This window comes from the organism of the source record quoted next, unplaced genomic scaffold (genome assembly GCF_019419815.1).
Source record: "Pyrus x bretschneideri cultivar Hongxiangsu unplaced genomic scaffold, Pyrus_bretschneideri_v1 Contig75, whole genome shotgun sequence".
NCBI classification, from domain to species: domain Eukaryota; kingdom Viridiplantae; phylum Streptophyta; class Magnoliopsida; order Rosales; family Rosaceae; genus Pyrus; species Pyrus x bretschneideri.
In genome coordinates, this window is record NW_025999815.1 from 1096114 (window position 1) to 1123648 (window position 27535).

Below are 27535 nucleotides of genomic sequence, written 5' to 3' on the forward strand. Positions count from 1 at the left end.
ATTTCGGTAACCTCGCTCATGTACAATTTGCACTACAAATCTACAAAGAGCAAACAAAACAAGACTACACTGATCTGCTACATGAACAACTGCATTAGAAACAATTGAGCAGCATCTCAACTTACTCGTCATATATGCATACCCCCGCATCACTTTGCAGTCGACCAGAGACTTACCTACTCCTTTTGCCTGCCATGAGTTCCAACGAGAACTGCAACACCAAGTATCTGGCAAGTAATGCAGATAGCTTTGAATTAGCAAGAAACTGGCGAAAGCACATATAATTATATTACGAAAATCAAACGAACAACATTGCATGCACTTATAATACATTAAAAAGCAAATTTCGAATGCATTATGAGAAAGACTGATTGAAAATAATCAATTATCTTTTCCTACCATTGCTGAGTACCAAAAACAAAGTATTCTTGCTTTTAAACATATTGATTCTTTTCAACGAATTAAGCTATCTACATTCAAGGTATAAAGAAGAGCATAAGAAAATATGTCCACATAACACCATACATGCAATGAGAAAAAATCCATCTAGCTTGAACCAGTAGAGGAGCCGTTTTCCTAGGTCTCTTGTTTTTGGGCTTCACAGCATCCTTCAAGGTTTTCTCTCCATTTGTTCGCTCTGCAGTTTCAGCTCCCTCAATGGATGAAGGCATTGGATTAATATCTTCAGGAGGTTCCTCTGGCATGGCTTCACTGGTTGTTTCCTCACCTTTTGAGTCCTCTGGTTTCTGATTAGGCGTCGACATTCCTGCACATGTCATGCCTAACATGGATGAGAATTCTCTCCATCTCTTAAATATCTGTGCACATGCATGCATAAGTATGCATTGGTGACTGAATGCATGTAAATAAAAGTCCTCCCCTAAGTATGCATCCATACAAGAGCGTTATGTAGTATATGTATGCGTAACTTAGTGACAATACCTAAATAAACATCTTATCAATTAGTAAACATTCTCATTACATCAGACCAAAAAAGGCGTAGCTCACAAAAAAGTAACTTTTGTACGGTAATACAATGCTAAATTTTGTCTTGGGATATTTTTTTATCTTTAATAGGGAAGTTTGATGCAATTGCCTACAGTTGGGGTAGACAAAAAGGGCAAAAAACCAGACAATATTTGCTAGTCCTAACCAATATTAATTTCCCCATATGTATGAATTAATTCCACATTCCACAAGGCTGAGCAGTTAAAGTAAACATTATAATTAGTCTTAAAATCTCTTAGATGAGCTATAAAAGTGACAAAGAGCAGCAATATGTACAATGGTAATTTCTTTCTCTTATAGGTGAAGACACGATATGGTACCATGGGAAGCATTTTAAAAAATTTGAATCAACACCATTTGAGTAAGGATCCCTGAGGAAAAAGAAAAACAAATTAATATTGAAAAAAATAAACTAGTATAGGATAAATCAGTAGGGATGTTGAAGCCTCTATCTCTCTCTCTCATTGGGAAAATCAAAACTGAAACAACCCAATGCATATGATCACTAAGAACTCTAACCCAGAAATTGACCCCCAGGTTCTACATTGCAAAAGGAAAAGAAAAACCTTCTCAATTTATTACATTTCCATGTGCAAATTCTCCCTAATAAAAAGGAGAGGACAGCTGGAGTGCCAATAATAACAGTTCCTTTTATTAATGATTTTCTTTTTGCTTGGTTAGGTCACCAACTGCTTCTACCACACAGTCCATTAAAAATTAAAATGGTTCTCCAACTCCATTTGCTAAATTTGTTCTTTTAAGGCATTTTTCTTTAAGTAAGGAAGTTCATTCAGAATCTTAAGAAAAGAATGCCCACATACAATGGGGGTATACAAAAGAGGAGTGCTATCAATAGAGGACAGGAACCACAATGCAAATTGGCAAGCGTCCACTAACATCCAATCTTTCAAAGCCATTTTCACACATTGATTGATAATAAAGGAAGATAAGGCCCTAATTTTTATAAGATTGGAACCATACCAACTTGAGGGGCCTCCAGTAAAATTCTTCGCATCTTCATTACCCTTATTAGTTTGTCTTTTTTCTGATAATTCAGTATCACCTGCAGCACCCTCACTTTGATTTGCAACTCCTTCCTCAGACATCGGCCTTAATCTCTCCATATGATTAACAGAAGAAGAGTTTTTCTGCACACCTATATTAGAAGCACCTCTATCAACATCCATGGGGACAGAAGAAGTATGGCACTTGATCTTCCGAAATGCTCTTTCTGTGTTGTATAAATCAACCTGCATTTGAATTGGAGTAGAAACACTAACAAAGGAGCCAAAACATGAGAATACTGACACACATTTGATCAGATACCATTTTTCCAGATGGAATATGCTATATCCAAATATATATTTCAAGTCAACACTTCTTTAGTCACTTCTGGTCATGAATACTTTTAAAAGAGACCCTTCAAGAAATATTAAAGACAAATGTCACTGATGTGTTCTTCATAGACAAAATGAGATACTGTTATTTGCCTTCTACAACAGTCATATAGATCACAGATACCAGTTCATTTTATTATTCCAGAATTATGTAAAGGGTTAATATTTCTTTCAAGTGATAGAGAAGCAACTCAAGTATTCAAGACTGTTTCATAAAGAGAAAACCTCACCGCCTTCTTGATCTTCTCTGTCATAGAACCAGCCTTGACAGAAGCAATTCGCTAACATTGCATTATAACACTCTGCAAGACACCCTCCCCCCCAGCTTTTTGAATAGCACAAACATCTCCATTTGCATTAATTGTCGCAGTCATTCGCCCCCCCCATAAAAGCCTTTTCCTCATGGGTTGGATCTATCGCCTATGTGGCATTGAATAAAGTCAGACAAAAGTTGCTTCCAAGTTGTGAACAAATATAGATCTTTCAGAGGGATAAATTTTGCTTACCACACTACTCTCATAATTGAAGAATGAAAAGGTTACTGCTATAGGGAGATGATGTATGATCAGATGAAGTGGCTCCGTCTCCTGTCACAAGGCCATACATGATAAATAAAGAGGTTTATTCAAGTTGAATGGTACACATGTAATAATCTCATCACTTTTCTTCTTCTATAATTTTATTTATCTATCGTGCACACAACTGAACGTTGGTGAGAACAGCATTTACACCATTACACACGTATATCACCCTTTGTCTTGATTTGCAAAGTTCATCATCTAGTGTCAAAGTGTTACTTGATGTTTATTACCACAAGATATAGGTCTTCTGGTAAATAGATTCAGATTATTGTACTTCTTGGTAATGAATCTTTTTCCACTTGTTTTGTTTGGGTCTAGTTTCAGTTTGCTAATAGATAGAAATCCTCTGTTTTCAACTAGGAACTTCTTTTCAAGAAACTTTCTACTTCTACATGCAAACCGTTCACAAAGAAATTCACTAGGGCTTAACTGGTGAGAATTTATTGCCTTGATTGGTATCTAGGTTTGGACTGAAATGGAGAACTCCTCATTTCAAGGTATGTTGAAGGGAGGGATAAAAAAATCATGTCCAACTAGAGGATAGAAGAGGGTTACTCATGAAGGGAACTTATCCATTTCAATCCTCCCTAAATGGTAGGATTAGAAGGGCTGAGCAGAGTTTCCTTCAAGTCTAATCCCTCCTAATCCCCTCCAAATGAAAAACCATTCACTTCCACCTTCAATGTATCTTGAAATTAGGAGATTATCCACCCATGATATCAAATGAGGCCTGCACAGATTTTGTATAGTAAACCTCCAACAGAGCCGAGGAGACCACACTCTTAAAGTGTTCTGGTGGAGCTTTATATCTTCCTATCTTATTTTCTCATTTCTCTTGTTTCTTTTCCATTTATTTAAGTGTTTTTAGACAGAACCAGGAACCAGCCCAGCTTCAAAATCAAATTTATCACTAAAATCCCCATGTCATTTTTACAAACCTTAATAATAAACATTTAAAATTGTTCAGCGCTAAATATTCTCGAATCTCTCAACAAAGGCACCCTTAATTATTTTCTTAGAGTGAGTATCTACCTCAGGTGGATGTACAATCACTTCCTGACCATCTTCTTCCCCCAAGGAGATTTCAGGCCTCCGGAATGTCAACAAAGCAGCCAATGCTGCAATGTTAGCAGCATCAATAAGGTTTCTGTCCACATTTCATTTCTAAAAGTTAAATTTCAATATGTAGATGGGAATATGAAACAAAAGTTTAATGCAGAGTCCAAATACTCAGCTTACCCTCCATTATCTAAAATATGGAGATCAAAACGAATAGCCCAAACTAACTTCCCTGAAAGAACACAAAGTGATTCTGTATCAACCGCTCGGCTTTCCCTACACATTCATTCATTTCTAAACCTTCAAAATGCATTCATTTTCATGCACAACCACACAGTCACAGATATCTTCTTTCCTGTTTTCCATTACTCAAATGACAGAATTCTTAAGCTTCACTTTGCTAACTATAATAAGCATGACTAAATGTAATAAAGATAAACTAAAAGCCATTATCGATGGATTCTAAAATAGTACATTAGAAGAAACACCCTGACAACTAAAAGTTCTATTTAAAATAAAATAAAAACACCTCAAGAGCTCAATTGGCGAAAAAAAAACCTCGCATTATCCATTTTTCATGCTTTAATTGTTTTTAGTTGTGAAATACCTTTTATTGTTCCAAAGTAGCATTTTTCTCTAAAGTATTGAGTTTGAAGTATTTTCTCTAAATTGTGATGCTATCCTGGTAGGGCTATTACGTGGCCAAGCTCATTCTAAAACGCATTCGGCCCCATTCTAAAATGTATGCTTTAACTTTTTTTTTTTCTGTAAAACAATCACCCATATATTACAAAGAACAAAAAAAATCCAAACTTTAGAAGCACACAAAGTATAGCTCAAATTAAAAGCAAACGCAATTCGATAATCAAAGGAGGGGAAGAAATCAACCTAAGACCGCGGTTGATTACGCGGCCCAGCTCGACGGCAGACTCGCCGGGGCGGCCTGGCTCAAAGGAAGGGTCGGCCATTGGGGGAACTCAGTGAAGATGGAGAGAGTGCCGTCATTGGGCCTGTCGCGGTAGGGCTGGACAAGCTGGGCAGTGATGATGGCCATTACGTGAGTTTGGCCCAGCTGGACCTCCGCCGAACCCTCTTCTTTGCCGAACTTGATGGTGAGGTTACGGTAGTCGAAGGGCCGGCGGCCGTCGGCTCGGAGGTCGGCGAGTAGAGTGGTCTCGATGAACTTCTTCTGGTTCAGCGTGAGATGCGATGTGTTCGCTAATCTCTGCTCCATTGGAGATCTTCAGAGTCAGAGAAAGAGAGAGAAACAGTGAGAGAGAGACAGAGAGAGAGGAGTGGAGGGGGGTTTATGCATTCATGTTTTTGCATTTGTTATTTGCGCTAGGGTTTTAGATGATTGAGCGGACAAGACGATTGAAACGACGTCGTTACATTGTTGCCCGCCCGTTTTTTGTCTCCTAAAACGCTAGGAACTTTTATTTAAAACTTTTAGGATTAGTTTGGAAATGCTTTTAAAATGACTGAAAACGCTTTTAAAAAAAAAAAATTTTGGGTTCCAAAAACATTTGAAGTGCTTTTTGCAAACACCAGTTATGTGCTTCTTCCAAAAAACGCTTTAAGTATTTTTTGAGGATTTACTTGCATTTTTACTAAGGATTTGTTCTAAAAACATTTTCACCAAAAGTTTTTTCAGTCATTTTAAAGCACATCTAAACATGCTCTTAGTCTTCGAATCACAAAATTTTATACTTATGATTCATATTACAAATCACTTTGTAAATATCATGGTTACAAAAAAAAAAAAAAAAAAAAAAAAAAAAAAGGCTTAATTGTGTTAATAGCCCTGTGGTGATAATTGGAAGATAGCTCATGTGATAAAAAAAAAAATAGGATTTAAGTCCATGCAGTGAAGTCTGTTAGTATTTTAGGCCAAAATTGGAAATTTCTTCAACTCTCCGTTAATTGTTAACACATGAGTCTCACATGTGAGACTAAAAGTATAAAGTTAGTCTCACATGCAAGCCCCACATGCTAACAATAAACAAAGAGTTTCGTTTTATCCTACTATGTGTGGCTCACGTGCTAATAATTAACAGAGAGTTGACGGAATTTTCAAATTTGGGCATAAATCCTAACCGACAACACCACATGGGCTTAAATCTTAGTTTTTTTTACCACATGGGCTATATTCCAACAACCATATCATCACAGGAACTAATAGTTCAATTAGGCCAAAATAAAAAATAAAGAACTAAAGTCATTTAGCCAATCTATTGTAGCAAATACACAAACGGTTCGTAATGTTTTACCAATTTCATTCATCTATTTTTATACATGTTTGTACCATACTTAACCAATTCCGAAACTACCGAGCACCAGTCAACGCCATACCTTCAAGGACCCACTATGGAGTTCATGTTGAGGCACTCCTGCGGAAACACAAGAGTTTCCCTCTAGCCAAGAGGCCAATCACAACACGACATATGCCAACGTCAGAATAAAGCTCAACGAGTCCCACATCAACCGTGGACAAAAACTAAAGACTCTCCTCAACTGTTAAAGGAGATCATTCTCCTACAATTAATCTTGAATATCATTATTGTACTTAAACTAGTCATTAGAACTCACTAATGATGATTATGCTTGAACCTATGTATTTATGTAAACCCTTCATTATTAACGAGAACTCATCTCCTCCGTGGACGTAACCAAACTTAGCGTGAAGCACGTACATCTTATGTTTGCTTCCTTATCTCTATCTCTTTACACATCATCATCACTAGGTGACCAGAGCAACCGAGCAAAAGTCACAAACTTGACACTTTACGTTGTTCCAAATTCTTCACCGATTTTTTGCATTAACAATACAGTTAGATAATTAAATGACCTTAGTTTTTGCAGAGACAATCTTTATAGAGTGAACGGTCCTGATTATAAATACAAAGTTCTATAAAGCGACAACGAACGATTTTGAGTAGAAACTCTTACTCATCCTTTGATTAACCAAATATTATTCATAAAATAAAATAAAAAAATCCAACAATAATTAGCATTCATAAAAATTAGGGCTCATTCGAAAGTCTCCTAAAACCTACTCCAACTCTTGAAGTAAAACTCAAATTTTATATTATAAACCTACCCCAACTTGCTTCAACCCTTGGGCAAATATGAGTTTTAACCCAAAACTCATTTTGGGGGCAAACTTAGGCCAAGAGTGGAGGTGGTCCACCATATATGTGTATTTTTTTAAGTTTTATATTTATAAATTCATTAAATCCAATGATCAAATTCCACGGTATTAAAAAAGATCTAACGGTAAATTTAAATTCATTAGCTAAAGTAATTAAAAAAATATTCTTTTATGTGTTTTGTTTTCTTTTATAGTGTTCCACTAGTTTTATGGAGTTAGTTTAGTAATTTTTGAATATTTATTGGAATCTAAATATTTAAGGTTAAAATGGTCATAAAATTAAATTAGAATAATTTACATAATTTTTTTCTTTAAAAAAAATTATCCTAAGTTCATTCTTTAATAATCTCAGGCTAAAAATTTAACCAGAAAAGTTGTAGGAGAAAAACTGTTTCTAGGTTAACACATATTTTTTGGGTTAAAAAATTTAGGTTTTAACTCAAGGGTTAGAAATAATTTAAGCATAGATTTATGCCTTGCCTTGGGAGAGACATGTTTGTCCCTTTTGAAAATTTTATGATGAATCATCTTTGTAGTTGTTGTCATTTTAGTAAAGCTGTTTGGAGTCACATTGGAGGCTTTGACATATGTGGATTTGTTCCATTGGCTTTCCTCTTTGGATTATTAAAATCCTTGTGATGGTTAGCTCCTTTATGTGTTGCTCTTTTGCTGTGTTGGTAGTTTTGGTTGGCTAGAAATGAATGGGTTTTCTTCATAAAATTGGTATTGCACCATTGTTTTCCACAAAGCTTTTATTATTGGAAATATTTATGTTTCCGCAAATTCTTCCATGAAGATTATTCGCTCAAGACCTTCCTTTATCCAATGGACTCATACAATTGGTGCTAATTTGTAATTAAATTTTGATAGCTCGGTTGTTTCCTCCTCCCAAGCTGCTTATGCCTTTGTGTTGTGAGACAATTGGGCCCGTTTGGTCAGCTGGATGTGATAGGTTGTAATCAATTAAAATGAACTTGAGTCCAGTTATTTGTTTATTGTGTCAAAATATGAGATAGACAAGATTGGACATGATGGTTATGAATCCACAATACAGTAGGTTATCTTACATATCCTTATACATAGAAGTCTTGTCTAAAAAGACCATACCAATCTAATCTTATCCCTAAAGTCAAATCTTATCTAGCCCATCAAACGGACCCTCGAGGTTTTGTGGGTGCTAGAAAGATTGGTCATGCTTATATTTTATTTGCTGAAGGCCAAGCTCTTTTAGACGGTCTTCAATCTGTGCTAGCTAGGGATTTCCATTGCCAAGAGGTCGACGGTGATTCTAAGGTCCTTATTTATGCTATTAGTGAGACCATCTCCACCCCTGGCATCTTTCCAAGCTGGTGTTTAGCATCCAAAAGTTGGCTTTCAATTTTCAAAAGATCTACTTAGGCCTGGTTTGGTACTGAGGTGATTCTGAAAAAAGCTAGTATCAAAAAAAGCTGGGAGTTGTTTTTGTGTTTGGTAAACATTTAGCTTCAGCTTTTTTTCACAGTTTTGGGTGAAAAAAAGCCAAAAACAAGAAGCTGCAAAACCCAGCTTTGAAAAACTGGTTTTTTTTCACATCTGTTTTACATAAAAGTTTACTAAACACTATAATATTGCTTCTTTTTTTTTTTTCAAAAGCACTTTTACAAAAAAGTTTACCAAACACTCTGCTGCTTTATTTCACAGCTGCTTATTTTCACAGCACAGCAGAAGTAGCTTTTTTTCAAAGCACAGCAAAACCAAACCAGCCCTTACACCATCTTTATCATGAAGCCAATTTTGTGGTTGATGATCTTACTAGTGTTGGTCAATTTTCTTATGACAATAGGTCTTGGCGACAGACCCTTCCCGTTGAGGCACAATCTACGTGGCATTGGCTCTTGTTTGTAATTGTTCCTTTCTTACAAAAATAAAATAAAATTTGGGCAACTACATTTTACATTCTTCAGCTTTGGAGTGATCTTAAGTTTTAATTTTCTCATATTGCACCCCAAGATATTGAAATTGTATTTATCTATGTTTTCGGTCTCATTTATTGTATGATAATTCATTAAATTGATGACGTGGTAATCCTGAAACCTTTGTGGGCTCGTTTTAGTACACATGATTGATTTGAATAGAGAACAATCAATTTCAAGGTATCTCGAAGGTGGAGTGAATAGTTTTTCATTTGGAGGGGATTAGAAGAGGATTAGCTATGAAAGAAATTCATCCCTTATAATCTTACCATTTTAAAGAGGATTAGAGTGGATAAGTTTTCTTCATGTGTAATTGTTGGCCCTAAAAACTATCACGCCTACGTGGTGCTTAGGCCTAATAGCAAATGAGCTAACTAAATCATTCGGTTGAATACATCGTGCTAACTCATCGACCAAGCTCGGTTTGTGAGTAGAATGAACATGGTGGTGGTGGATGAATGTGCTACCGACTTTTGTATCTGAGCGATCGCAGCTGATGAAGGAACTCGTATTGGCCTCTGGGTTCTAGAGCCTGAAGACAAGGCTGTTAGTAACTGCGAAGTTTAGGATCTTCTGCACCGGGTTTGACTGCCTCAATTATATTCGTGAAAATATAAGTGCGCTGAATCAGAATTAAATTATAAAGAATATCGAACTTTGAAATGCACTTGTGAATATCCTATCATAAAATGGGTTCTGTGTCACGCCTCAAACCCTGCATACGTCCAGGATCAATACGTGCATGTACCCGTCCATCTATCATGCCCTGCCTCCGAGATATGGACAAAACACCACTCAAGGTCCAATTGCATAGTAATTTTTCATATACTTTATGGCTGCATCTAACCTCCTCGTTAGAATGCCTACGTACCCTCAGACGGGATCAAGCCATTTGTAATTCACCATTCCTTAAACTCCGATGTTTATCATAGTACGTTCTAACAGAAAAGCATAGCATTCCTCAATCAATTATTAGAACTTGACAAGCACGAAATTACTAGGTTCAGGGCTACACAACAAACCCATAAGACATTCAAGATTTATATTTCATCCATCATATAAATCAATATGTTTGAACATAATACTGCAATCCATAGCATGTAACCTATCAAAGAACCAACGAAGTACAATATTATTCTCTAGCCACTTTGGTCAACTAATTTGATTATAATAATAACAATAATATCCAACATTATTCCAAAATCACTCCAATTAATCAATTCCATGAATCAAAGATGCACGATATTAACATTTAACTATTTTAATCAATCAACAAGATCACATATCAATTCACGAAATTTAATCAAGGAATTCTACATAATTCCCCACCTAGATTCCAAGTAATAACATGATAAATCTAATTTATAAACACAATGTCTTCTATGAGTATTCTCATTCACTCAAATCTAGGGTTCAAGACTAACTTTATGGAAATGAACAAGAGTGGGGATTCTAGACCACTCAACGAAATCCAACTAAAATATGGTCGCCTATCGAAATGTACCAAGTACAACTAATCCTCATAAACCTAGGTAGGCAGTGATCACACCCTTGTGGATATACCAAGCATGATCATCCCTAGAATGCGTGTGGTCCCCCATTGTGGATATACCAAGCAGAACCATAGGCATAATCTAAGCGTGCAGACAATGATCACCCATCGCGGATATACCAAGCATGATCACCCCTAAAATGTGCATGGTCCCCCATTGCGGATATACCAAGTAGAACCATAGACATAATCTAAGCGTGCAGGCAGTGATTACCCATCACGAATATACCAAGCATGATCACCCCTAAAATACGTATGGTCCTCCATCGCAGATATACCAAGCAGGACCATCCATGTACGACTGCTACATGGTGCAGTTAGATCCACACATAACCTACCCCTACCTCAACCCCTATGATTTACAATGTAAGCACCTACACTATCAATTTCTCATGGCCACTATCTATCTTTTCATTTAAGCATATAAGTTCTACTTAATACTTCTAAAAGGATTCCAGGCTCGTAATTCTATACTAGAAATTGTACATTTCATTCGAATCACATAGAAGTTCAATAAACATGTATAACATAATAAGATGAAACTTGCATGTATATAGAGGTGCACATCACCTGGGATAACTTGCTAACTAAGATAGGCCCACTAGGCTCCACTAGGTCTCTAGTAATGCTACTTTTAGTACTGAAGAACACTTCAGAACATCTTGACCAAAGTCAATCCTAGTAATCCAACCAAGAAGATCCTTCTACCAGATTTCCAATCCGTAAGTTTCTAAAATTCTTAAATATTACATACAAGAACATACTAAAGTGTGGTAACGATCAAACGGTCAGATCATCATTTGCTACAATGATCAAGTCGTCTTCCTTAATGAAACTAGGTTCAAATGACATAATGTCACTAATTGGGTGTCAAATATGGAACCGGGGTATCCAATGTAGCCTAGAAGGATCAAGTGGTTTCTCAAGCCACGCGCCGCTGCACGCGGGGGTCGGCCGCCATAACTCGCCAAAAAAAATTCACCTAACTCCAAAAATTCTCAAATTATACCAAAATGAAGATCGTGAAGAATAGTTCATCGCCGCCGCCAGACTCAAGAACTCATCAGAGTAGTTCATCGCGAAACAAGGTAAAACCGTGTCAAATTTGGGTGGGAATTTAATAGGGGAGGTTGGGGTGTCTTGTGGTGGTGATGGGTGGTTCTAACTCATCAGAAAACCAACAGACAAAGGCAACAAAAAAGTAACCAGAAACCGAGTCATGCGAGTTAAGGGATCCAGTGTTCCCCTCTCCTCCCTCATTTCCCTCCTTCTAAGTGGTCCCTCTCTTTCCCTCTTTTCTCTCATTTTCTCCCTCTCTCCAAGAGTGGGATTTCACATTTTGCTTTCAATGTTCTCAAAATTGTAACTTGGTGACATTCTAACTCACTAACAGAGACTTGAATAGATAGTTGAACAAACTTCAAGCAATGCTGCTACTCCAAATTGAATGTGCTCCTTGATCCCCTGACTCCACTACTTCAATGTTGCTAATCCAAACTAAAAATGTCGTCAATTGTCAACACAGTGTTGTTAATTCAAACTGAAAATGTGTTGACGAAGTTAGGCAAGTTAGTGTTTTATCAAAGGGTTGATAGGGTTCCGCGTAGATCGAGAATTTACGCATGGTAGTTTTGATTGTTGAGTTGAAGGTCCTCTGAATGTTCCAAAACCTCTTCTATTTATAGGAGTAATTTTTGAGCTAATCACTTCATGCCAAAGTAGAGTCCCACCTGGATTGTACCTCCTCGACACTCCTTGATCCAAACTCTATCAGATAAACCTAACCTCTGCATAAAGCTTGGCCACTCCCACTGGAACTAGGACTCTGAACCCAGTTCCTTTTTGTATTCAATTCACTCTTGATCTTGAACCTTTATTCTTGGAATATTATGAATATTATCAACCTTCATCCTGATGTTTAAAACAATTTCACTCATATTAGGACTCAACCGAATCATTTCAACTTGACTCCCTAAGAGTCCTTCATCTCTTAGGATTTGGCCATCCTACCTTTGGCTGGACTTCGTCCAAATTTTAGAAACATAAGACACGATTGAAGATCTTTGCTATGTGACAAGCCCATAGTTATATTCGGCCCAAGCCCAATATTTTGGGTCCAAACGGTAATCCTTCTTCTATCATCCAAGTTGTCCTACCATTATTTCATCTTTCAACATACCTTTAAGGTATGATCTTAATTTCTTTATTTGTGAAAGCTTTCATGAACAATGGTGTAATTCTCCATTTGATTTGATTTTTTTATTTTTATATGAAAAAGGAGATTAGCTGGTGACTTCGTCACGGCAGTTCACCCTTCTCGAGGGCAGGAAGACTCACAAAGGCATTTCACCCTCTTCTGGCCACCATCTTGTAATTCACCAGTGCCAAGAATAGAACCCAGGACATGCCATATGGAATACAAGCCTATAATTCGTCTTCAACCACTGAACCACCATGTGGTGGTTGTAATTTTCCATTTGATGGACAATGGCGTTTAGGAAGATGGAGGCTCTATGTGCAATGTGACTCTTTTATTAAAATCTTATAATTAATTGAGATTCATGTTAATTTATTTCCACATCATTGACAAATCACCTCTTAATTTAATTACAATTGTCTTAACTTTAAATTAATTAGAGCCATTTTTTTTAGTTGTTTATAAAGCCCTCATGGCTCATGACTCATTGCGCGGTGGAGTGTGGAGAGTTAAGTTCCTCTTGAGAGGACCTATGGCATGGCGCTTGAGCTTCCGTAATGTAATGCTCTTTGTATGCATCAACCTGCATATGAAATTATGAATTGGAGTAAGAACACTAAGAAAGGAGCTGAAGTGGATAATTAGTTATAAAATTGATCTATGGAGCATTACTAAATTGGTCTATCTAGCATTGCTCATAAAAATAAGCTGATGTGAATAATTAGTGAGTGGACCTAACCAAACAAAGTGACCAAATCCAATAATGACTCATAAAATTGAACTTATATCAAGTTTCCTCTTTTTTCTAATATTTACTTTGACATAGCTCTAAACTTTTCATTCGGTAGTTGATACATGTTAAACCGCAAACTGAACTAAACCGAATCTCAACGTTAGAGGACTGATTACATTAGGTTTTTGTCCTTATGCTTCGGTTTTGAAATTTAGGCAAACCAAAGTGTGATGTTTGGTTTGTGATTTGGACCCAAAACCGAACCAACCTGAACCGCACCAAGCCATAAGAGGGAATCCACTTGTACCCGTATCTTCCCTGTACAAACATAATCACTGGAACCTTTCATTCTCTTTAGCATCATCGGAAAATAGAAACTACACATTACATGCAAGCACAAAACTGTTTAAAATAACCTAAAAACTGAAGGAAGGAAATCATTGTAATGTTTGCAAAATGTTAGGTTCAGACTGCAGCATGTGATGTCTAAACAATTTTACTCTAAAAAGTGTAATGATTGATGAATCCCATATATGAGATCAGGGAAACTGGATTTAAATTTGGCAAAAGAAACTACATTAAACCGGCTAACGACCTTGGTATTGTGTTATTCCATGATAAATATATATATATATATATATATATATATTTATATTTATATATTTTTATTAAACAGTTTCTGTATATGAAACGCCAACAGAAACTCCCTACATTTTTATCTGATTTTTTTCAGAGAAAGAATGACTAATTACATAAACAGCATGGGAGAGATTACACTGTAATAGTTGTTCCTTACAAAACTCTCATGAGTACTGCGATGCCAGTTCTAGTGCAGTGGAGAGTTGAGGCCCTCTTGAGAAGACAGTGAGTGGAGAGCCTGGTGTCTCTTGGAAGAAATGGAGGGTAGTTTCCTGAAGGACGGCCTCTTATCGAGACGGTGTAGCGTTCTTTTTGCGTAGAGTGACTGAAACACTGGCAACGCACTCTCCTTGAACTTGAGAATTAGGAAGAAAAGAACCCGGTACATTGTAAGAATGGCTAAAACAGCAGCCAAGTCCCACCACTTGGAGTGGTCTATTGGTATCCCAAATATATGCCGGATGATATACTCGCCCGTAAGTTTTGGTTCACCGGGTATCATGGGCTCGAACTCAAGGCCAATCAAATCGTTCTTATAGGCACCCTGCATATCGAATTACAATACATATCAATACCATCTGATTTTACATTTATCATAATCATTGTGAAACTTGTGTTATAAAGACAGATGATTCACTATGATTTACCTGTAGTGCCCATGAGCCATAAGCGATATATGAAATTGGGTAGCGCCAAAACGGCTTAGGGAGATCAGACAACAAGCGGAAGAAACCCGAGGTCATCATCAGGATTCCCTTCATGCACAACCATTTTATTGAGAAGGTTACACTACGAAGGATAGGCGTGATGGAAAACAGAAAAGGAAAGCTTATCAAACATTTGAGTGTATCTTCTTACCATGATTCCAGCTCCTGTTATAATCCCCATTAGGAAATTGGGAACCAGAGAAGCTACAACCATCATGAGGCTCTCTATCGCCGAAATGCTCAGATATATATCGAGACAGAAGTACACATAATGCGAAAACTCTGGCCCAAATTTCACCAGATAGTAAGTAATAGTCCCAGTACTAAGAGTAACTGCAACCAAGAATGGGAATGAAGAGAGGAAGTTGGAAATGATGAACACCGAAACTCCATAATACCCATTGAGCCTTTCTCGATAAAACACCTGTTTACAAGAAGAAAACAAGGCACGAAAAGGCTTTAACTCAACAGAAATGTCTTGTATTTCACCACTGCCACTATGAATACTTACATCTGTGTTGCATCAGCTTACCTTCATTTCCTCTATGAAGGATGGGAAACCTCCAATAGACATAAACGTCATAAAGCCGTTGATAAATGCACCACATGCTGCCCGGGCAAAGATTGCGTTATAGCCGTGGCCAACTTCAAAATAGATGGTACCAACACATATTGATACAACTATATAGATGATTATCCTTAACCAATAATATCCCACATCTCTAGACATGTTCAGAGACGACCTTCGCAGCAAGGTTGAAAGTTGCTTCCACCAACTTGCTTGGCTTCCACTTTTCATTTCAATGATATGTCCTTCCTGCAACACATAGACTACTTCATATATGTTTCCAGGGATACCAAGTCAATGCATATTTTAATAATTCAGAAAGAAATGGGACTAAAGAGCTCAAGTTGGAAAAGTTACAATTGCTGCTATTTCTTGCATCCTGGCTCTCGCTTTATTTGCATATTTTGAACACTTGTATTTCTCGACTAGCCTAGCTTTGATCTCTGCTGTTGGCAAATTCATGAGAGGGTCCGCTGATGTTGGTACATCCTACCAATTCAGACACAGAGATACAACTATTATGAGAAAAGCATCACCCTAAATAATTAACTAAAGAAGGGTGGGGGGAGAGGAATGAAATCAGCAAAGGAAAGATAGAAATTTAATAGGTGCAGCTGAGTAACTTTAGCTAAATATAATTAGAAGAGATCAATGCATAAATTTTCTCAAAATATCAATGACATGAGTAACGCGTCAAGATCTCAAGAGCATATGTTCATGAATAATCAAAATCCAACAACTCAAAAGGCATTAACTACTAGGAGGCGATATGGTCAGCAAGCGAGTTTCAGGAGTACATAAATTCTGCAGTAACATGATTTGTATATGTATTCTTGTATGTAAAAGTCAATGAAGTGTTTTTGGATGTTTACTTTGAAACATGAAATGGAATAACCACGTTGCACCTATTGTGCATTAAAGAACTGAGTTAAGAATTAATATGCACCCGAATTCTTTGAGATCCTTTCAGTGTGGCAGTCACAGTGTCAAAGTCTGAATTTATGCAACGTAGAAAGTGGTCAGAAGGATTTCTTCGACTGGGACATGGGACACCTGCTTCAGCGAAAAACTACAAAAATCAAAATGGAATTAGCATTAGTTAAAGAAAAGAAAAATGGGGCTCAAATAACTTATTCACTGAAGATATTAAAATACTCGTAACAGGGTGCCAAGAGTCCTTCTCTTACATCAATAGCAGTCTTTGCTTCTCCGAAATATACAGTTTCACCACCAGATAGTAAGAAGAGGTCGTCAAAGAGTGCAAATACTTCACTACTTGGCTGGTGAACAGATGAAACAACTGTTCTTCCATCGCGAGCAATGCTTCGAAGTGTTTGAATAACAAAGAAAGCCGAGGCACTATCAAGGCCACTAGTAGGTTCATCGAGAAATAATACGCAAGGCTTTGTTAGAATTTCAAGTGCAATGCTAACTCGTTTCTTCTCACCTCCACTAATACCTCTCAAGTGCCAGTTTCCAATTGATCGGTCAGCACATTCCAGGAGGCCCATTTCCATAATTGTTCCTTCCACAATGCTCTTAACCTCTTCTTTAGTAATAGTACTCGGAAGCCGCAAGTGAGCCGAGTATGTTATGGTTTCTCTAACTGTGAGTGTTCCCAACAGTACATCCTCTTGTGTAACATAAGCCTGGAATTCCACAGTTTATAGTGAATTAGGATCACTGTTCTAAAAATCCCCGCCTAGCGCAGCGTAGGCCCCGCCTAGCGCAGCGTAGGCCCCGCCTACGCCTAGGCGCTAGGCGGTTGGCCACCCCCGATTAATGCCTAGGTGTTTGAAAATTAAGCCTGCCTAGGAACCCGTCTAGCCTGTCCATACCCGTCTAGGCACCCGCCTAGATTGCTACTCACTTTGACAAAAAATAGATAACTTTCATTTGCATTTTATTTTTTTCAATAAATTGTAAGGGACTTGTTGAATACTTGAGTGAACAAACATTATAGTTTGTTCATCATGTTTTTATTATGTTCCAAATCTTCATAAATATATGTCATCCTATTTTGTAGTTTATAATGAAATTATATATATTTTAAGTATAAACATACATTTATTTACACGAAATATAATAGATTTATTTAAATTCAACTAGCACCTAACGTCTTTTAGAACCTTGATTAAGATGATATATATTCTTAAACAATGGCAACAATATTCTGTTGAACAGTATTACTATGTCTTTTAAAAGGACAATCAGCTCTCGTAGTTCAGTTGGTTAGAGCACCCGTTTAGTAAGCGGAAGGTCTTGAGTTCAACTCTCAATGAGAGCAAAAACTACAATGTGAATTTCAATTTTTTGATTTTTCATATGAGCAACTGGAAACAGAAAGCTTTACTTACAACAGCGCCATACGCAAGCCTCTTCTTCTTCCCATTAAACAAAATATTTCCAGTCATAACCACATTTCTTGAGAGTCTACCTGTGTCAAATAAACAAGCACAATTTCAGTAAAAAAAAATAACTTTTTAAAAGACTGCATTAGCTACACCACAGGACATAATATAAGCGGAGAGATGATATATTTTTCATTGTTCATCTACTTGTATTAATAGACAGTGTACCTACTCATATGTTGAGTACACTGAAAAATCTCTGCCCCTTATTAGAATTTTAGACCTTGTTTGAATTAAAAAATCACTAAAAAGAAACAATAAAAATGGAAAAATAAGATGCTAGGTGCCCATGTTGCTAGTAAAAGCCCTTAAAACCAGTCATGCATTCAAATTTTGTCTTTCTGTCTATTTGCCTTCTCCATACCAAATGGTCATATGAAAAGAAAAGAAGTAAAAGACCCGTCGCCAAAGTTTGGTTTGCATTCAAGTACAATTGATGGCTCTTTATTGGGTATCAAAAATGTGGGACAAGACTTCAACCGTGGATTGTACAAACCAAGTCCAGCCTAGGATGGGATATGATGCACTCATACTGTTACTCACCACAATTAAGCGGTTGTAATGCTTACCATCCAATTGATTGGCGTTAAATGATTTTAAATTTTAATATTTATTTAACAACTATATTAAATCAAACTCATATAACAATAATCAATAAGGCAATGAGCATTACGGGGTGGTTAGAAAAAATGCACTCCAATAGGATATGTATATCCCATGGGTTTGGGAATTGCGACGGGATATGGTTTCCAGCTAAAAGGGCATTTTCTTCTTTCTTTTTCTTTGAACAATCAATAAATATTATCTATACTAAGGGGTGGGGAAGTTGGCTAAGCCTCATCATGTCCTAGTAATAATATGGTTCAAATTCACTTTTGACAATAATCAAACATAAGACCTCTCACTTAGACCATCTCCAACTCTTGCAGTAAAACTCAAATTTTAGGTTCTAAACTCATCCCAACTTTCTCTAACCCTTAGGGCAAATATGAGTTTTAACCAAATACTTATTTATGGGCGAATTTAGACCAGGATTCCCCTTGAGTTAGTGGGACTAACCGACCATATATGTGTATTTTTTTAGTTTTATATTTTATAAATTCATTGAATCCAACGGCTCAAATCTAATATAATCAAATCTAACGGTTAAAAAAAAATCTAACGGTCTAAATTTAAATCCAACGGCTAAAGTAATTAAAAAAATATATTTTATGTGTTTCATATTCTTTTACAGTGTTCCACGAGTTTCATGGTGTCGATTTAGTGACTTTCAATATTTATTGGAATCTAAATATTTTTAGACTAAAAGGTTCATAAAATTAAATTAGAATAGTCTACATAATTTTTTTTTTTTTTTAAGTTACTATGAGAAAAAAATTATCCTAAATGGATCATTTACTAATCTCGGGTTAAAAATTTAATCCTGAAGAGTTGGAGGAGAAAAATTATTTCTGGATTAAAGCCTAAATTTTTTGGGTTTAAAATTTCAAGTTTTAATCCAACGGTTGGAGATGATCTTACAAGTGAATATGAATACTATTAGACCTAGTATTAAGTGACCAAACAAGACATTTTCTTCTTAGATTGCTCAATTTCTAAACATCCAGACGATATATAAATACAATTCCTTCAGAAATTTGCAGCTTAAAAGCCTTTTTCCAAGAAAAAAAAAAAGCAAAATAAATTAAGACTCGTAGAAGTTCAAAGCTCATAGCCAAACCATTTTGACAAAGAACCTTTTTTTTAACTGAAAATATAACTTTAACCCCTCAAATTCAATTTTTTCCATATAAAACCCGACATATTTTTTTACACAAAAAAAAACTCAGTAACTCGGATCCACCTAAGTGAATTCATTAATTACATATTACTTTACACATTTTACATTTTTTAGATGCCTAAAATACCCCTATTGCATATTTGATGTGCACAATTAATTATAGGGAACTTTAACGAAAAGTTCCCAATATTATTTACTTTAACGAAAAACCACTTTTTTACACTAAAAAGTCAATCCTGATACTATTCATTTTACCATTTATTTTGTCATTCATTAAAACTCAAAGTTTTCAAGCCATTTTCATTAGTTTTCCTTTAATTCTATGCAGATTGTAAGGAGAGAGTTAATGATTTTGCAAAAAGAAAAATAAGACATTAATGTTAAAAACAATCATTGCATATTAATATCAAATATGAGAATTGTTGGCCTAATTTTATGCATCTGGCATTATGAGTTCACATATATATTTTTACAAAAAAAAAAAAAAAAAAAAAAAAAAAAAAAAAAAAAAACAACCTAATGTATGCAATAATACATAATAAAAAAAAAGTAATTTACCTACAATATACAAAAATGTTATTTGATTCAAAATGTGTGTGTGTGTGTGTGTGTGTGTATTTATATAATTAGACCATATTAATTTACTTACCTACTATTTGAAATGTTCATTTCCAATTATGCAAAATATTGTATACCAACAACAAAATATTGCATAAACTTAGGAATTGGATCATGCTTTTGAAAAATAATCATATACATATTACTTTATATATTTTTACCAAAAAAGTCCCTAATAGGCTAATATATGTAATAATAATAAAATAAATAAATAAAAATAAAAAAATAAAAAATATATATATATATATATATAATCTAGGTGTAGTATATGTATTTTTTTATATAATTGGAACAAATTAATTTACCTACCTACAAATTAATTTCTAATAATTTACCTACAAAAAATTATACCTTGTGTGTAATATAATTTCTCTTTTTCACTAATACCTGGAGAATAATTTCCCCATAACAAGAAGAAATATAATTTGATGTATTATATTGAAAAATATTATGTCATACCTATATTTATACAACCAATAAAACGTGCCTAATAAATACATGAAAAATAATTTACCTACAAGTTAGAGAAGTGTTATTTGATTCAAAATATATAATACGGATTTAGTATAATTTTTTTTAATAATTGGAACAAATTAATTTACTTCCCAATTAATGCAAAATATATATATCACAAAAAAGGTAAATTTTTGGTATGATATGGATACAATTAATGCAATACAACATTTTATATATTTTATTTCACTTTTTCTAAACTTTTAATTTGGAATAAATTTAGGGATTTGAAAAAGTGGCATGGGTGTAAATAAATTGTATTAGTAGGTCAATAGTATTCTGATGTGGCTGCATATTTTAAATTTGGATTTTTATTGGACGTTTATATGTAGATAAGTTTTTATCTAGGAATCATGAATTGTAAGGGCCAAAATCTAAAGCAGCCTTTTTTTAACAGAACAAATGGAGTTAACAATAAAATAAAAAAAACTAGTTAATTTTGGCCAAATTACATCACTTTTGGGTGGTGTAATTATTATTAACGAGTATAATTACATACCAAACCCCATAATCTTTCCTAAAAAATCATGGGTTTTCTATAAATTGGGTAAAGGAGTATTTTTGGATGCAAAAGTTCATCCTTTTTAATAAATAAATACCAAAAGTGAAAAGTTTGGATTTTATCTACAAACTACAAAGGATGATGGAATGAAACCATATACGTGAAACACAGGCATATTTTGTGCTACCAGTGCAGTGCTCATCTATGAAAGATCACGAGAGAGAGAGAGAGAGAGAGAGAGAGAGAGAGAGAGCCTGCTAAAATATCAAGAAGTGTTGATTTTCCAGAGCCAGAAGGACCCATGATAGCCATGATCCTACCAGGTTCAGCAAACCCACTCAGCCCATTGAGCAACCACTTTGTGGGTGCTTCCTTTCTGAAGTTTGGAAGCACCGCACTTAGATCCTGCCACACCAAGTACACTCCTCTTCCACTTCCACCGCCGCCACTATGACCACCACCTGCCGCCTCTATCTCCATCTTTCCTTTTTGTTCCTGTTAAATCCTACCTTATTAGCTAAGGCCTCAAATCCCAGAAGAATAAAAAAAACAGTATATCATATATTAAGAAAACTTTACATGTGTCCATGTATTGTGGTTGGAGCAGATAACAAACAACTACCTACGAGTGAGGAGGAGCATGAAGAATTAATGAAGAGAGAGAGAGAGAGAGTTTGAATTCATTCAATAATTATGTTGGTTCCCACGGGTAGGTGGGTGGTGAAGGGAAATAAAAATGAACATAACAATGATAGTGCGTGTGGAGCAACAGCCAAAACTTAATTATAATACAACGGTGATAAATAGAATGGTGAGTATTACCAACACTTGAAGATGGTGATCAAAAATGCACTTGTCATGTCACACTTCTGATTGCAGATTGCTCCTTCTCCTCTATCTTCCGACTAACTTTGTTAACATATACAAGTACAATCTTAAAAGTTCTATCACATTTATGTTTACATCGCAAATATCGGAAGGCACCTTGCATACTCTACGTTTGCATACAAAAATTGTTGGATGATAATTTGGAAGTTGGAAGTTGGAAGTTGGAAGTTGCAAGTTGGAACTATTTGGTTGCATTTAGTATACGGAAAGGAATTAATGAGAAATGATTTCTCATGTTGAAAAATAGAAATGTAAAATTCTCTTGTTTGGTACGATGAAAAATTAAGAGATATTTTTCAGTGTATTGAAAATACAGTGTACACCAAGTAAATAATGCAATTGGTTGAAAACATTAAAAAAAAAAAAAAATCCAACCAATTCTATTATCACAAAAATTAGGTAAGAAATACTACTTTTGAGATGTAATTGCCATTTTAAATCACCAATGATGACATTGTTATCATAAATATGACAACTTTTCCCCAGGCTTTCCATGAGTCAGGAAATCATTTCTCAAGCCTAAACTAACCAAACATATCTCAAGCCTAAACTAACCAAACATATCCATTCTCAAGCTCCATTTCCGACATTATCTTTTAGATTCAATACGTCTTTTTAGTTGCCATAATAACAAACACTTGTGTTACTTTATTTTATTTTATTTTATTTTTTGTCAAAGAGATGGATTTATTCTAATAGAGAGATTTACATCTTCAGTAAGGATATTAAAAAGAAACTCTGGTTCAATATAATCCCTACTGAAAGACCTTTCAGACTTCTGGACGAATATTGTAACCGCTTGTACTTTTCGGTTCCCCTCTTTTGTGGTAAAGGTGAACTCTTTGAATCCTTCATCTTATGTAAGATTATAGTTTCTTTAAATTTTAGTTTTCTAAAATCACTAAATCGGAGTTCAAAGAGAATGTCATTGAAGCAAAATTTTAATTACAGCGAACACTTTATATCTGGTCTAGGGGGAAAAATGCTGAACAAGTTAGTCTTGAAGATAAGGGGTCTTAATTATTGGACTCACATTGAAACCAATTAGGACCCAAAAAGTTACTAGTGGATCATTATTGGGGTCTGCTATACTTTGGAGTATACCTGATTTTCGACACGTGTTTGCTCAGTTTTAGGCTGCGTTTATTCAGGAGTCATGTACTTTATTTCTGTGTTGTTATGGGTTTTAATGCTGAGATAAGGAATATGGAGGAATGGAAGCAAATTGTTTGCAAATATGTTTACTCAAGCTTTAGAAAGAGTTATTGATGAGCAGATTTTATAGTATATATTTAACCCTATTCTTGGTATATTTTGGTTAATATTTTGAAAGAATTTTGATACTTTGAATTGTATTTCTAATTTAGGACTTTCGACTTCCTCTAGAGAAAAACATAATTAAATAGATGAATTTTAGAGTAATTCTAGTTGGAGGATATTCGTAAGTCACTTGGCTTGATAATATCAAAATATCAGAATTTTCTACCACGCGGTTATTTTCTGGCGATAAAATAAATGAGCAATGCGCAATGCTGGAATAGTGACGTTTTGGGCTTAAATTGTATTTTTGAAGTCCAAGATGACCTCGGATGGGTTCGTGGCCTTCTGGAAAACAAGCCATTATGGGCCGGATTTGGAGGATTTCTGAGGCTAAAACGTGGCTGGACAGTTCCCTTGCAGTTTTTCCTAGTTTAATTAGGATTTTATTTTCTAAGTATTTTATTTTATTATTTACTTCCCTAGTTGGAATAAGAGACCTATGTTTTACGGTTTGTAGGGGGGCTCAGCAATTATATTGCTTGGCCGTTCCTAAATAGAGGGGGTAATTTTTGATGAGTTTGGGGACAAAAAGTGATTGCTAGGGTTCGTGGATATTTTCTACTTTAAGGTGTTTTCATTCATTTGACTCATTTGAATGATATTTCCTTTGATTTTTATTATGAGTATGCGTAACTAATTCTTTTGCTAGGGTTAGGCCATGAACCGTAGCATGAATATGTAATTTTATTAATTTGCTTATGAATGGATGCATGTTTGCTTTGAATTATTAATCACCACGATTAAATCTATCTATATATTTTAATGATTGATCACCATTAGGGTATTTAGACAAGTTATTTGATGCAATTTCTGTTGGAACATCACCCTGAAATTAAGGAGGGCTTCTTGTGATTAGTAATTGTAAGTTCACTTAAGGCGAACATCACGCTCTTAAGGGTTGCATGGTTTTTCAAAGGGTTTTCACGAAGTTTAATGAGTCTTGAATGTTTATATTTAATCTAAACATTACAGACGGATTGCATGTTAGATATACGTTTTCGCTTGAACATCACAAGGAAAATATGCGTTAGGAAAACCTAACCTTCAAAGCATGGATGTGGAAATTTATAAGTAATTGATAGAATTGCATAGGATTGTAACGGTGACGGCTTAACCCTAGTCTTTCCCTAAATTGTTTTAATTAAAAAACGTTTTTTTGTTTGTTGCCTTTATTTTCTAACTTCTAGGTTCTTTAATTGTTAATTCAACATTTTCAAACTCAAAAATCTCAAATCTTTGATAAAAATCTGTTTCAATAGTTAATTAAGAGTTGATTTAATTATGAATTAATCAAACAATCTTTGTGGACAATGACCTTGCATGAGCAATTATACTACAATTACCTTGTATTCTTGCAAGTATTTTCAATGATTTTAACCCTATTTCCATGTGGTAAAAATCCTATCAAGAAATTGGCGCCGTTGCCGGGGATTGTTTTAATTAATTTGTTTTTATCATATTCTTAATTAATTATTTTCGTTCAAAAAAAAAAAATCTCTTTAATTTTAATTGTCGTTTTTTATTTCTTCAGATTACTGAAATTTGTGCATGGTCAGCACCAGATCACATTCTGCACAGCTTGTTCAATTTGATCCTGAGCCTGAAAGAACATACGAAAGTAGCGGCGAGAACAGTTTTTGGCACCTGATCTTTCCCAGAAGGGCACTTTTCTGCAGCACCTAATTTTAGGCGTTTCAGAAAGTAGAGAAACAATGGCTTTTGCTATGCCCGAAGCTGGGCAACCTTTGAGACAAACACTAGCAGCCCATGCTAACGAATTACCAAGTTGCGTTGTTTATCCAAAAGATGAAGGCGATACTTTTGAGATTAGACATCACATGTTGGAAATATTGCCTACTTTTCATGGACTAGCTCATGACGATCCTAACATGCACATTACTGAATTTCTGATGGGTTGCAAGAATATTTTGGTTAAAGGGTTTTCTGCAGAATCTATTAAGCTTCGTCTCTTTCCCTATACTTTAAAAGACAAGGCGAAAACATGACTTTTTACACTCCCATCTGGGAGCATCACTTCCTGGGCACAGTTAAGCAAAAAGTTCTTAAGCAAGTTTTATCCAGCATCCAAGACTCTTGACATAAGAACTAAAATTCTATCTTTTGTTCAAAAGCCTAATGAAGAGTTCCATGAAGCTTGGGAGTGATTTTCAGATTTATTCAGGAAGTGTCCTCATGCTTATATTAATGGGGACACAAGAATGCAAATATTCTACAGGGGTTTAAATCCAACTACAAACAGTTATGTGAATGCATCATCCGGAGTTTCATTTTCAGATAAAAATGCTCAACAAACATTTCAGTTATTTGAGAAAATGGCTACAGAGACACAACAATGGGCAGCGGACCAGACACAAACCAGAGGCGTTTTTGATATGTCAATTGGAACTCCACATGTATCTGCTCAAATCGAAAAAATGGAGAGAAAACTTGAAAATTTTGACTCAAAAGTTGACATGCTTATGCAGAAAATAACAGTACCAGTGCAGCAGGTTGCTGTACAGCAGCCTACTGCAGCAGTTTGTAGCATCTGCAGCATGCCAAATCATGATTTTATGGGCTGCCCACACAAAGATGCCTATCCTGAACACGTGGCAGAACAAGTAAATGCATTTAACAATTTTCAGAGACTCAGAAATGATCCATATTCTAATTTTTATAACCCAGGTTGGAGGGATCACCCAAATATGAAGTGGGGAGGAAACCAACAGGTGCAACATTTTCAGCAAAATCATGTACAGCAGCCAGTTGTGCAACCCAAACGTTCTTTGGAAGATACACTCCAAATGTTTATGCAATCTACAAAGCAGTACATAGACAAAAATGATCAGAATATGCAAAATGTACAAGCTTCAATTCAAAATCTGGAAAAGCAATTTAAACAGTTAGCAAGTCATATCACAGAAAGAGAAAAAGGCAAATTTCCTAGCCAAACAGTCCCTAATCCACGGGGTTAAGAAGAATGCAGTGCTGTTAGAATTTTGAGGTGTGGTAAAAGCTATGATAATCATGAGAATGCAAAAAGTGAAGACAAGTCTGTAGAAAATCCTACAGAATTTGTTGCAAAACCTACAGAACCTGCTGCTGCACAACTTGCCAAAAACAATCCAGCAATAGAAAAATGCACAGAACATGTTTATGAGGCCCCAATTCCATATCCAGAATGTTTGAAGCCAACAGCAAAAGACAAGCAACTGAGGGACTTCATGCAAACTCTATATCTGCCACTACTTGATGCAATAAAAAACATTCCATCATATGCCAAATTTTTGAAAGATGTGTGCACTCACAAAAAGAAATTGGTTGATTTTGAAAAAGTTGTTTTGACTGAACAGTGCAGCGCAGTTCTACAGCACAAATTACCACCCAAAAAGAAAGATCCAGGCAGTTTTACAATTTCTTGCACTATTGGAAATTCTAATTTTAAACGTGCATTAATTGATTTAGGTGCTAGTATTAATTTAATGCCTTATTCTGTTTTTCAGAGATTGGGCCAAGGAGATCTAAGGCCTACATCAATTATTCTCCAGCTAGCAAATTGTTCTGTTACTTATCCTAAGGGGATTATTGAAGACTTAATTATCAAGACTGACAATTTGTATCTACCAGCAGATTTCGTGGTTTTGGACATGGATGAAGATTTGTAAACACCAATTATTTTGGGAAGACCTTTTATGGCCACTGCCCGAACATTGATTGATGTGGAAGCAGGTACTTTAACATTTAGAGTCCAAGACCAATCAGTGGTTTTTAGCCTATTTGAAGCTGCAAAACGCCCAGAAGGGCAGCAAGAGTGTGTGCGGGCAGATGTGTTAGAATGTGTTATTCATGCAAAAATTATGACCAGGTTGACATCTGATCCATTATTGAGTGTTTTACATAGTCCAGATACAACACAAACAGAGGATGAAGACATTTTTGAGTATGTAACAGCATTAGAC

The 27535-nt window shown here is 35.5% G+C and overlaps 2 protein-coding genes, 2 non-coding genes and 1 pseudogene across 4 annotated transcripts; 2 read left to right on the forward strand and 3 right to left on the reverse strand.

Annotated features, from left to right (window-relative positions):
- Positions 1-381: 381 nt before the first annotated feature.
- On the reverse strand, positions 382-5344 carry LOC103955901 (annotated as a pseudogene).
- Positions 5345-14204: 8860 nt separating this feature from the next.
- Positions 14205-21863, reverse strand: LOC103955899 (ABC transporter G family member 15). The gene is made up of 9 exons (XM_009367815.3): positions 21623-21863; positions 17902-17981; positions 16732-17193; positions 16491-16613; positions 15902-16033; positions 15509-15793; positions 15128-15400; positions 14917-15024; positions 14205-14813 (listed from the first exon to the last, which is right to left on the reverse strand). Exons 1-9 carry the CDS (start codon positions 21846-21848, stop codon positions 14457-14459), a joined length of 2046 nt encoding a protein of 681 aa, XP_009366090.2. The 5' UTR covers positions 21849-21863; the 3' UTR covers positions 14205-14456.
- TRNAT-AGU lies at positions 17758-17831 on the forward strand. The gene has a single exon. It is a non-coding gene; the product is annotated as a tRNA-Thr (tRNA).
- A 3810-nt stretch (positions 21864-25673) lies between the features above and the next one.
- Positions 25674-25779, reverse strand: LOC125472869. The gene has a single exon (XR_007254793.1). It is a non-coding gene; the product is annotated as a small nucleolar RNA R71 (small nucleolar RNA).
- Positions 25780-25909: 130 nt separating this feature from the next.
- On the forward strand, positions 25910-27241 carry LOC125472859. Its single transcript, XM_048574812.1, has 2 exons — positions 25910-26478; positions 26593-27241. Exons 1-2 carry the CDS (start codon positions 25910-25912, stop codon positions 27239-27241), a joined length of 1218 nt encoding a protein of 405 aa, XP_048430769.1.
- Positions 27242-27535: the final 294 nt, after the last annotated feature.

What these genes read in the sequence shown, in the direction of transcription:
- LOC103955899 (XM_009367815.3), bottom strand. Translation starts at nt 21,848, where the DNA reads ATGGAGATAGAGGCGGCAGGTGGTGGTCATAGTGGCGGCGGTGGAAGT. An exon ending in CCTTCATAGAGGAAATGAAG is followed by an intron (nt 15,401 to 15,508) that starts GTAAGCTGATGC and finishes TCTTGTAAACAG; the next exon opens with GTGTTTTATCGAGAAAGGCT. An exon ending in TAACAGGAGCTGGAATCATG is followed by an intron (nt 15,025 to 15,127) that starts GTAAGAAGATAC and finishes TTGTGCATGAAG; the next exon opens with GGAATCCTGATGATGACCTC.
- LOC125472859 (XM_048574812.1), top strand. Translation starts at nt 25,910, where the DNA reads ATGGCTACAGAGACACAACAATGGGCAGCGGACCAGACACAAACCAGA. An exon ending in CTGGAAAAGCAATTTAAACA is followed by an intron (nt 26,479 to 26,592) that starts GTTAGCAAGTCA and finishes GTGTGGTAAAAG; the next exon opens with CTATGATAATCATGAGAATG.